At 38.7% G+C, this 12,019-nt stretch overlaps 1 protein-coding gene across 1 annotated transcript in view; it reads right to left on the bottom strand.

The window, feature by feature from the left end:
- TDRD5 (tudor domain containing 5) overlaps positions 1-12,019 on the bottom strand; it is a 150,672-nt gene that overhangs the window by 4,635 nt on the left and 134,018 nt on the right. The window contains 1 exon segment of the mRNA XM_042780521.1: positions 7,161-7,374. Within this exon segment, the coding sequence (XP_042636455.1) occupies positions 7,161-7,374 (214 nt within the window).

Below are 12,019 nucleotides of genomic sequence, written 5' to 3'. Positions count from 1 at the left end.
ACCTCACCCCATACACAAAAACAAACTCAAGCTGGATCAAAGACTTAAATGTAAAACCCAAAACTATAAAATTCATAGAAGATAAAATAGGGGCAAATCTAGGAGCCCTAATTTATGGCATAAATAGACTGTCAAACATAACCCAGAATGTGCAGGAGATAGAAGAGAAGCTAGATGATTGGGACCTTTTAAAAATTAAATTCTTGCAAGCATCAAAAGATTTCATCAAAAGGGGAAAAAAAGAACCTACAGATTGGGAGAAAATATTTGCCTATGATATATCTGAGGAGCTCTGGTAGCACAGTGCTTAAGGCACTTGACTGTTAACCAGAAGGCTGGCAGTTCAAACCCATCAGCCACTCCTCAGAAGGAAGACTGGGCAATCTACTTCTGTAGTGATACTGCCTCGGAAACCCAAGGAGGGGACGCTATGAGTCAGGTCCGACTCAATGGCAAACAACAACAACAACATGACATATCTGACAAAGGACTTATCCCCAAAATTTACAGAAAACTTCAACACCTCAACACCAAAAAGACAAATAACCCAATTCACAAATGGGCAAGGGACTTGAACAGACACTTCACCAAAGAAGATATACAAGCAGCCAACAAACACACGAGAAATTGCTCACGATCATTAATCATTAGAGAGATGCAAATTAAAACAACAATGAGATATCATCTCACCCCAGCAATAATAGCAAAGTTCAACAGATCAGATAGTAGCAAATGCTGGTGGGGTTGTGGAGAGACTGGAACTCTTGTGCACTTCTGGTGGGCTTGTAAAATGGCACAACCATTGTGGCAAACAGTAAGGCGTTTCCTTAAAGAACTGAAAACAGAAGTACCATTTGACCCAGCAATTCCATTACTAGGAATATGTCCTAAAGAGGTGAGAGATAGTGCACGAACAGACATATGTACACCTATGTTCACTGAAGCACAATTCACCATAGCAAAGAGATGGAAACAACCTAAATGCCCATCAACAGAGGAGTGGATAACCAAATTATGGTATATCCACACAATGGAATACTACGCCACATTAAAGAACAATGAGGGATACGTGAATCATCTCTCAACATGGATGAACCTGGAGGACATTATGCTGAGTGAAATAAGTCAATCGCAGAAGGACAAGTACTGTATGAACCCATTACTGTAAAAAGACAGAAAAGGGTTTGCTTGGGAAAGGGAACTCACCTAGTAGGTTACTGGGATGGGGAGGAATGGGAGGGATTAGTTTAGGGCTAGTTGGGGCTTACACACTGACATGGGTAGGGGGAGGGATATATGGGAAGGATATATGACCACCATGATAACTTTGGGAAATGAGAGAACACCGAACTGTGTACATAAGAGATAGATGACAGAATGCTAAAACCAACCAATGTGTCCACAATACCACACTGCCATTAACACCAAACACTAGGCTATACAGATAAATACATAAACACCTGATGATCAGACAGGGATTAGTGAATAGAGGTATATGCTAGACCAAGGATAGACTCAGCTAAGGCTAATCTTATACAGACACCAGTGATACAAAATACCCACAGTCCTTACAGAAACAATAGAAGACAGACACAGAGTAATCCTTCACAGACATCCTGACACTATGGGAGAGAGATCCAATAGAGCTACTACCTCAGGACCATAGTATTGGGGCACACCAGACTCAATTGGCACAACAAAATACATAAAAGCATTGCTCCACATCCTACATTGGTGAGTAGCACTAGGGTCTTAAAAGCTTTCAAGCAGACATCTAAGATGCAGCTAATGGTCTCTTAGCATCAGAAGTGAAGAAGCACACACACACACACACACACAAACCAAAAACAAGGGCATTTAGAAGCAATCAACCCTAGGACATGATGGCCCTTGAGACCAGAACTGGATGGTGCCCAGCTACCAATGCCAACCACTCAGGAAAGGATCAAATCTGAAGATCCTGGATAGAGTGGGAGGGAAAACGTGGAACAAAATCCAAAAACTCAATAATGACCAGAATTACTGGTCAGATGAAAACTGGTGAGACTCCCAATACTATGGCCCTGAAATACATTTGGCGCCTGGAATAAAACTCATCCCCAGGGGTGGGTTCTCAGCCCAATAGTTAGCACGATGTACACGCAGACCACTCAACCCTGGATGCTGCACCCGCACACTCAATGGTAATACATCCCTTAGAGCAACAGACCATGGGACACCAAAGGACCAACATTCAATCTGAGGAAATGCAGGACAAATAGGAGTGCATAATTATGAGGGGCACAGGGGGAGAGTTGCAGGGTAGGGAGGGGAGGAGACTGGGTTAGGGTTGGACATGGCGAATAGAGAATGAAACTAAATATATGCATGACGTTGAATGTAAAACAGGCTCTTAAAATAAAAAAAGTCAAATAATAAAAAATAAAACAGATTTCTAACTACTAAGCAAATGAAGGAGATAAAAACAAAACTCAAAAAAATAATTTTTGAAAAGGTAGGAAAAGAGGGAAAAGGACAAGAACAAATGGGAAAAATTGAAAACAAATAGCAAAATGTTACATTTAAACTCAAGCTTAGTGTTTAGACCACACTAAGATCTAAACGCTCAAATTAAAAGGAGAGATTCTCAGACTGGACATAAAAGCAAGACCACATGACATTGTATCTATAAGAAATTCACTCTTATATATAAAAATACTCAAAGCAAACCTGTATTTTGGATATAATTAAAGTTATGTTTTGGCTCCCATGGACTTTTTTAAATTGTCTTGAGCTTAAACTTGAACTTGCATATGAGCAGTTGATGATTTGTTTCACAGTCAGCTCCTGGCCTTGTTTTAGCTGAAGATATTGAGCTTCTCCATCACCTCTTTCCACAGATGTAGTAAATCTGATTCTTGTGTATTCCATCTGGTGAGGTCCATGTGTATAGCCACTGTTTATGTTGTTGAACAAAGGTATTTGCAATGAGTAAGTAATTGGTCTTGCAAAATTCTATCCTGCAATCTCTGACATCATTTCTATCACCAACACCATATTTTCCAACTACTGGTGATTCTTCTTTGTTTCCAACTTTCACATTCTAAGCACCAATAACAATCGATACATCTTGTTTGCATGTTTAGTCAATTTGACTGCAGAAGCTGGTAAAAATCTTCAATTTCTTTTTCTTTGGCTTTAGTGGTTGATGCATAAATTTGAATAGTAGTAGTATTAACTGGTCTTATTTGCAGGCATATGGATATTATCCTATCACTGACAGCACTGTACTTCCAGATAGATCTTGAAACATTCTTTGTGATGATGAATGAAACATTCTTTATGATGATGAATGTCATGCCATTCTTCTTCAATTTGTCATTCCTGGCATAACAGATCACATGGTTGCCTGATTCAAAATGGCCAAAACCAGTCCATTTCAGCTCACTAATGCCTAGGACATCAATCTTCATGTGTTGTATTTAATTTTTGACTTCCAATTTTCCTACATTCCTACTTCTTACATTCCATGTTCTGATTATTAATGGATGTTTGCAGCTGTTTCTTCCATTTTGAGTCATGCCACATCAGCAAATGGAGGTTCTGAAAGCTTTACTCCATCCACATCATTAAGTTCGACTCCATTCTGAAGCTGCAGCTCTTTCCCAGTCCTATTTTGAGTGTCTGTCGACCTGAGGAACTCCTCTTCCAGCACTATATCGGACAATGTTTCAGGGCTATTCATAAAATTTTCCAGCAATATATCAGACAGTGTTTCACTGCTATTCATAAGGTATTCAGTGACCAATTCTTTCAGAACTGGATGCCCCCTTCTTCTTCCGAGTCTGTCTTAGTCTGGAAGCTCCACTGAAAGCTATCTACCATAGGTGACCCTGCTGGTATTTGAAATACCGGTGGCATACCTTCCAGACTCACAGCAACACACAAGCCACCACAGTATGACAAATTGACAGATGAGTGTATTTCTCCTGAATTTACAGACCATCTAAAGAATAGATTTGATGCATTGAACACCAATGACCAAAAACCAGAGGAATTGTGTGATGACATCAAGAACATCATCCATGAAGAAAGCAAAAAGGTCATTAAAAAGACAGGATAGGAAGAAAAGACCAAAACAGATGTCAGAAGTTACTCTCAACTTGTTCTTGAACAGAGAGTAGCTAAAGCAAATGGAAGAAATGACAAGATAAAAGAGCTAAATAGAAGATTCCAAAGAGTAGCTCGAGAAGACAATTATTATAATGAAAATTATAATTATGACAATTATTAAAACATAATTTTATTATAAGTTATATAATAATATAAGTTATAATTATAAGTTAAGTTATATAATTATATCATTATAAGTCAATTATTATAATGAAATGTGCAAAGACCCGGAGTTAGAAAACCAAAAGGAAAAACATGCTCAGCATTTCTCAAACTGAAAGAACTGAAGAAAAAATTCAAGCCTTGAGTTGCAATAGTGAAAGATTCTAAGGGCAAAATACTGAATGATGCAGGAAGCATCAAAAGAAGATGGAAGGAATACACAGAGTCACTGTAGCAAAAAGAACTGGTCAATGTTCATCCATTTTAGGAGGTGGCATATGATTGAGAACCAATGGTACTGAAGGAAGAAGTCAAAGCTGCACTGAAGGAACTGGTAAAAAACAAGGCTCCAGGAATTAATGGAATACCTATTGAGATGTTTCAACAAATGGATGCCATGCTTGAGGCACTTACTTGTCTATGCCATGAAATCTGGAAGACAGCTATGTGGCCAACTGACTGGAAGAGATCCATATTTGTACCTGTTTCAAAGAAAGGTGATCCTACAGAATGTGGAAACTATCAAACACTATTATTAGTATCACATGCAAGTAAAACTGTGCTGAAGATAATTAAAAACAGTTGCAGCAGAAGAGGCTGTCGTTCGAACACAACGAGGGGACACTGCATGGTTTAAAATCAAGAAGGGAGTGCATCAGGGTTGTATCTGTTCACAATACTTATTAAACCTATATTTCTGAGCAAGTAAATCAAGAAGCTGGACTATATGAAGAAGAATGTGGAATTAGGATTGGAGGAAGGGTCATTAACAACTCATGATATGCAGACGATACAACTTTCCTTGCTGAAAGTGAAGATGAAGTACTTACTGAGGAAGACTAAAGACTGCAATGTGCAGTAGGATTACATCTCAACATAAAGAAAATGAAAACCCTCACAACTGGACCAATAAGCAGCATCATGATAAACGGTGAAAAGACTGAAGTTGTCAAAGATTTTGGATTACTTGGTTTCACCATCATCACCAATGGGAGCAATAGTCAAGAAATCAGACAACATACTGCATTGCACAAATCTGCTGCAAAAGACCTCTTTAAAGTGCTGAAGAGCAAACATGTCTCTTTGAAGACTAAGGTGCACTTAACATAAGCCATGGTATTTTCAGTAGCCTCATATGCATGTGAAAGCTGGACAATGAATAAGGAAGATCAAGGAACAGTTGATGCTTTTGAGATGTGATGTTGGTGAAGAATACTGAAAATACCATGGACTGCCAGAAGAATGAACAAATCTGTCCTGAAAGAAGTGGAATGCTCCTTGGAAGCAAGAATGGCCAGACTTCATCTTACCTAATTTGGTCATGTTGTCAGAACGGACCATTCCTTGGAGAAAGATACCATGCTTGGTAAAGTGGAGGGTCAATGAAATAGGGGAAGGCCCTCAATGAGGTAGACTGACACAGTGGCTGCAATGATAGTCTCAGATATAGCAAGGATTGTGAGACTGGCACAAGTCTGGGAAGTGTTTTGTTCTGTTGTACATAGGGTTACTATGTGTCGGAGCCAACTCGACAGCACCTGACAACAACAACAACAACAACAAAATGAAACCCACTGCTATTGAGTCAATTCAGACTCATAGCGACCCCCACAGCGTTTCCAAGGCTGGAAATCTTTGTGGAAGCAGACTGCCTCATCTTTCTTCATAGAGTGGCTGGTAAGTTTGAAGCACTGACCTTTTGGTTAGCAGCTCAATGCCTTAACCACACCACCACCAGAGTTCCTTAAATATGAAGATAGACTAAAAGTAAGAGGATGGAAGATGATATACCATGCTAACACAAATCAAAAGCCATCTGGAGTGGCTATATTAGTATCAACAAAGTAGATTTCAAACAATATTAGCAAGGGTTGTGTAATTTAATAATGATAAAATGAATCAGTGCATCAAGAGTATGTAATTCTAATAAGAGAGCTTCAAAGTACTTTAAGTAAAAGCTAATATAACTGAAACAACCAGCACATCAACAATTATAATTGGAGATTTCAATAATTCTCTCTCAATAATCCGAGGAAACAGAAAATTAGTGAGAATACAGAAGACTCAAATAACATTATTTATCAATTTGGGTCAACTGATATTTATATATACTTCACCCATCATCAGACTAGATCTTCTGAATTGTACATGAAACATTTACAAAAACAGACCATAATCTAGTCTATAAAAAACTGTCAAAATTTAAAGGGACTGAAATAATGTTCTCTGATCGTAATGAAATTAAGTTAGAAATCAGTGATAGAAAGATCTGAAAAATATCCAAATATTTGGAAATAAAACAACACACTTTTAGATAACCCATAGACCAAAGAGAAAATTCACAATGATATTAGAAAATAATTTGAATTGAATAAAAATAAAAACACAACATATCAAAATTTATGGGATGCAGCTAATGAAGTGCTTAGAGGGAAAATTATAGCATTAACCACAAAAACCAAAAAGGCTATAAAATGAACGATCTAAAGTTCCAACTTGTAAAACTAAAAAAAGAAAGAAAATTAAGCCCAAAGTAAACTGAAGGAAAAAAAAAAAAAAAAAGGCAAAAATCAATGAAGTAGAAAATTGAGAAATGAGAGAGAAATCAATAGAACCAAAAGTTGGTTCTTCAAGATCAATAAAATTGATAGGCATCTATCTAGTAGACTGACCAGGGAAAAAAAAAAGATGACACAAATTACCAGTAAGAAGAATGAAAGAGTAGGCATCACCTACAGATACTAAAATGATAAGGGAATATTATGAGATAAATGAAAATTTTCAGCAATATGGTGAAGCACTATTATCTGTCTACCATGAGCATGCACATGTAGATCTAAACCTACCTGAGCCAGAGTGTCCTTCTGGGGAATCACCCATTGCAGGAGTTACACTGGGTGCTGCTGTGGATAACTGAATTTGCTTTGCCTTAGTCTGAATGCTGTCGGGCTCAAACTGGTTCCCTTCTGTAGACTGCTGAGAGTGGATCAGAGAGATGTAGAACTCTTCCAATGACTTGGGCAGTGTGGAAGAATCCAAAGAACCTTTTAAGTCTGGTTGCTGCAGAGTGGGAGAAACGAAGCAAAAACATAAAAAGTAACTGTTAATATCACAAGGATGACCTCTATTTCTTTACTTATATACAAAACACAAATATTTTCTTTATCACAATAAAACTCTCACTTCTAACAACCTAGATATGGTCTAGAAAAAACAAGTACTTCTCTAACTTAATAACAATAATTCAATTCAAGAAACATGTGTTGAATATATACTATGACTAACCATAGTTCTGAGTGCTGCCACACTCAGAACAGGAGGAAATGAGAGAACTGACATTCTTTAAGCACTCATTGTCTGGCAATGCTACCTCATATTTGCATGTGTTTCTTCATTTAGATGTGAGAAAAAGCATTCAGAGTAGGTGTTCTTAGGTCTTCTTTATCATTACCTGTTTCATTTAGCATAATGCTCTTTATGAGTAAATTATCCAAGGTCAATCAGTAAATGACAGGGCAGAGATTTGAATGCATATGTTCTCTGTGCTCTACCACACCACTTTCTAGTAAGATACAATTTCTGTTCTTAAGTAGCTCACAGTCCTCAGTCAAGAAAAAGGCAAAATGCAGCTAGCCATGAAAGAAGGCATTAACTGCATCCTGCATTATGAATAAATGCTAGGAAAACACAACGGAGTTAAAGGAAAGCTCATCAGAAGTGACAAAATGGAGTATTAAGAACCAGGTTTTGAGAGAAGAGGAATTTCCTGTCTTTGTTTCTTAGCTCTGCTGTAACATACCACAAGTAGGCGACTTTAACAAAAGGAAATTTATTTTCTCACAGTTTAAGAGGCTCTCTCTCTCACTGCCGTCAAGTCGTCTAGAAGTCCAAGCTCAGGGCACCAGCTCTTGGGAAAGTCTTTCTGTCTGCTCTGAAGGAAAATCCTTGTCTCTTTCAGCTTCTCATCCTTGGTTCCCTGGTGATCTCCACATGACCTCAATCTTTCTCCATTTGTGCTTCCTTACTTCTGTGCCTAATCTCCTCTTCATATCTCAAAAGTAACTGATTTAAGATACACTCCACCCTGAGATGGCCTCATTACCATGAAGAAAACCCTATTCCCAAATGGGATTACATACAGAAGAATAAACCAAAAACCAAAAACCAAATCCATTGCTGTTGAGTCGATTCCAACTCATAGCAATCCTATGTTGTTGCTGTTAGATCCCATCGAGTCATCTCTGACTCATAGCAACCTTATACACAGCAGAACAAAACCCTGCCTGGTCCTGTGCCAGCCTCATGGTCCTTGCTATACCTGAGCCCATCACTGCAGCCACTGTGTCTATCCCTTCTTCGTTGACCCTCCACTTTACCAAGCATGATATCCTTCTCCAGGGAATGGCTCCTTCTGATAACATGACAAAAGAGGTGAGATGAAGTCTGGCCATTCTCACTTCCAAGGAGCATTCCGACTGCACTTCCTCCAGGACAGATTTGTTAGTTCTTTTAGCATTCTTCTCCAACACCACAACTCAAAAGCATCAACTCTTCTTTGGTCTTCCTTATTCACTGTCCAGCTCTCACATGCGTAAGAGGTGACTGAAAATACCATGGCTTGGGGGCCTATAGGTCCCTACAGGACAGAATAGATCTGCCCCAATGGGTTTCCAAGGCTATAATCTTTATGGAAGCAGACTGCCACATCTCCCCCCACCATCCCCCGAGCAGCTGATGGGTTAGAATTGCCCACCTTCCAGTTAGCATCTGATCACTTAACCACTGTGCCACAAGAATAGGGGATTTTGAACACATATTGTTGAGGAACACAATTCAATCCATAACACTTCCCGAATGGAGATTTAATTTGGGCTAAAGTGATCAGGCTACCAAATTTTAACTATTAGGATTCAAAGCCTTTATTTTATCCTACCATAGTGTCACTGGTTAAATTGGTTTGTTGTTGTCATTAGCTGCTGTTGAGTCAATTCCAACTCATGGTGATCCTGTGTGCACAAAGGAGAACTGGTCCATAGGGTTTTCAAGGATGTGAAAGTAGGTATAGTCTATGGTAAATTAACAGCGTTTATCTTCTGTGATGTTAACTGGCATTAAAATGACTAAAGAGAGGCCCATCAGGACCAGACTATCACACACTGACCTAAGTGGCTTATAGTCTAGGATTTCCTAGAGTAGCTAAAACAATAATTATATGAACAGAAAAGGTAAGATTTGTATGTTTTTCAGCTCATACGTAGTAAAAAAAACCCAAAAACCAAACTCACTGCTGTCGTGTCAGATCTGACTCATAGCAATCCCTCCTTGAGTTTCCGAGGCGCTATCACTACAGAAGTAGATTGCTCAATCTTCCTTCCGAGGAATGGCTGGTGGGTTTGAACCATCAGCCTTCTGGTTAGCAGTCAAATGCCTTAGGTATCAGTTAATAGTCCTTCAGTGGCAAAAGTCTATAGTGATACATTTTCAAAAATCACTGGAAGGAATGTGTCTTATACAATTATATAATATACAAATGGCTGTGTGTACAAACTTTTTCTGCCAGTAAACACAAAACTCTGAAACTCCAGATAAAAAAACAAAAACTAAACCCACTCCAGATAGCTATATTATATACTATTTTAGGAAACAAGAGACCTGGTTTCAAATTTTCCTTAGCTAATGCAACTCCTATGTTGTGCTTTAGTTACTTTTTAAGTTTATTCTCACTTAAAGGCAGTCCAAGCATAAAGGAAGTTTTTCTATAAAGCTGTGATGACAAGTAAATAAATATTTTTCAATATTACACATTTTTAGAGCTAGAAAAATCACTAGTCTAAAACAGTATTTGAAGATGAACAAACTGAGCTTTGGTTCTTATCCCAGATCTGCAGAATCAGAATCTGTATTTTAATAAATTCTCAGTTAATTTATAGGAATATTATAGTTTGAGAAACACTGTTCTACCAAATTTACTCCTCTGTAGTTGTTAATGGGGACAGTGCTGGTTCACTGGTAGAATTCTCACTTTCTATGAGGGAGATCTGCATTCATTTCCTGGCAATGTACCTCCTGCACAGCTACCATCTATATCTCTCAATGGAGGCTTTTGTGTTGCTGTAATGCTGAACAGGTTTCACTGACACTTCACACTAAGATGGACTAGGACGAAAGGCCTGGCATCTGCTTCTGAAAATCAGCCAGTGAAAACAGTGGTTTAAGTGGCAAACAATCATGGGGATGGCACAGGACTGGGCAGCATTTTCTTCCATTGTGCATGGGGTTACCATGAGTTGGGGGCCAACTTGATAGCAGTTAACAACACAAAACCAGTTATCAATGACTGACTCCTCATAATTGTTTGGAAACATACCTTAATGGAACTAGAAGTTAATGTCAGATCTTAAAAAAAAAAAAAAAAAGTTCATGTGATCAGGTATGTCCTGGCAGGGGAGAGTATGCCTACAATCATGTATAGGGTTGGCAGATGATGTTTCTATAAGCATATTTGTATGTTCTGTAAGAATGTCCAGGTATATATTAGAGCTTGCAAGGGACAAGGTTGTGGTGACTTCGTGGCCACAGCCAGCTACCCAGAGGAATAGAGTAGTCCCTGTGGGCTTAGGACCATGGTCTCAGGGGACGTCAAGCTCAACTGGCATAACATAGTACACAAAAACATTGTTCCACATCCTACTTTTTGTGAGTAGTAACTGGGATCTTAAAAGTTTGCAAGCGGTCATCTAGATGCAATGATGGGTCTCTCTTCATGTTGAGCAAAGAAGAAAGAAGAAAACCAAAGATGCATGGAAACAATTAGCCAAAGGGACTGGTAGACCATGTGATCCTCAGCCTATATGACCATGAGTCCAGAAAAACTAGAAGGTGTCTGGCTACCACTGTCAACCACTCAGAGGGGGATCTGTGTAGGAGATCGTGGATAGAGTGGGAGAACAACGTGGAACAAAACTCAAAATTTTATTAAAAAAAAAAAAAAAAAAAAAGATCAGGTTTCCTGGTCTGATAGAGTCTGGTGAAACCACTGAGACTATGGCCCCTAGCTGCCCTTCAGGTCTGGAATTAATTCACTCCTGTGGCTTCCAGCCAAATAATAGACTGCATGTGGGCTGAACATTTACATCAGGTAGATATGGAGAGATCAATCATGGAGGAATAGCTGGGGGGTCATGAGTGCACAGGAGGGAAGGACACAAGGAAGAGGTAAATATGGGGAGGAGGGAAGAAGAGAGATGTTAATTATGGGAAATTGCAGTCAGTGTCATGAGACAAAGTATGTGTGAACTGCTGTATGGAAAATGAATTTTCTCTGTAAACTTTTACCCAAATTACAATAAAAAGAAAAGTTTATGATTTCTGAAATATGAACATATGCTATCAAAACTACTGCTCAAAGCTATAATGATATACTGCTTTATATACACTAGGATGGCTATAGTAATAATAACAACAACAATAATAATAAGCAGATAATAACAAGTGTTGGCAAGGATGCAGACAAATTAGAACACTTACACATTACTGGTGGCACTATAAAATGATGCAGCTGCTATGGAGAATAGACTGGCAATTCTTCAAAAGGTTAAACAGAGAAATACCATGTTGTTGTTGTTGTTGTTATGTGCCGTCGAGTCAAATCCGACTCATAGTGACCCCTCCTTGGGTTTCCGAGGCAGTATCACTACGGAAGTAG

Source organism: Orycteropus afer, unplaced genomic scaffold (assembly GCF_000298275.1).
Source record: "Orycteropus afer afer isolate SDZICR_OR568_19922 unplaced genomic scaffold, OryAfe1.0 scaffold00043, whole genome shotgun sequence".
NCBI lineage: Eukaryota > Metazoa > Chordata > Mammalia > Tubulidentata > Orycteropodidae > Orycteropus > Orycteropus afer.
Note: the sequence above shows the minus strand (reverse complement) of the source record. Positions and strands in the feature narration are given on the sequence as shown.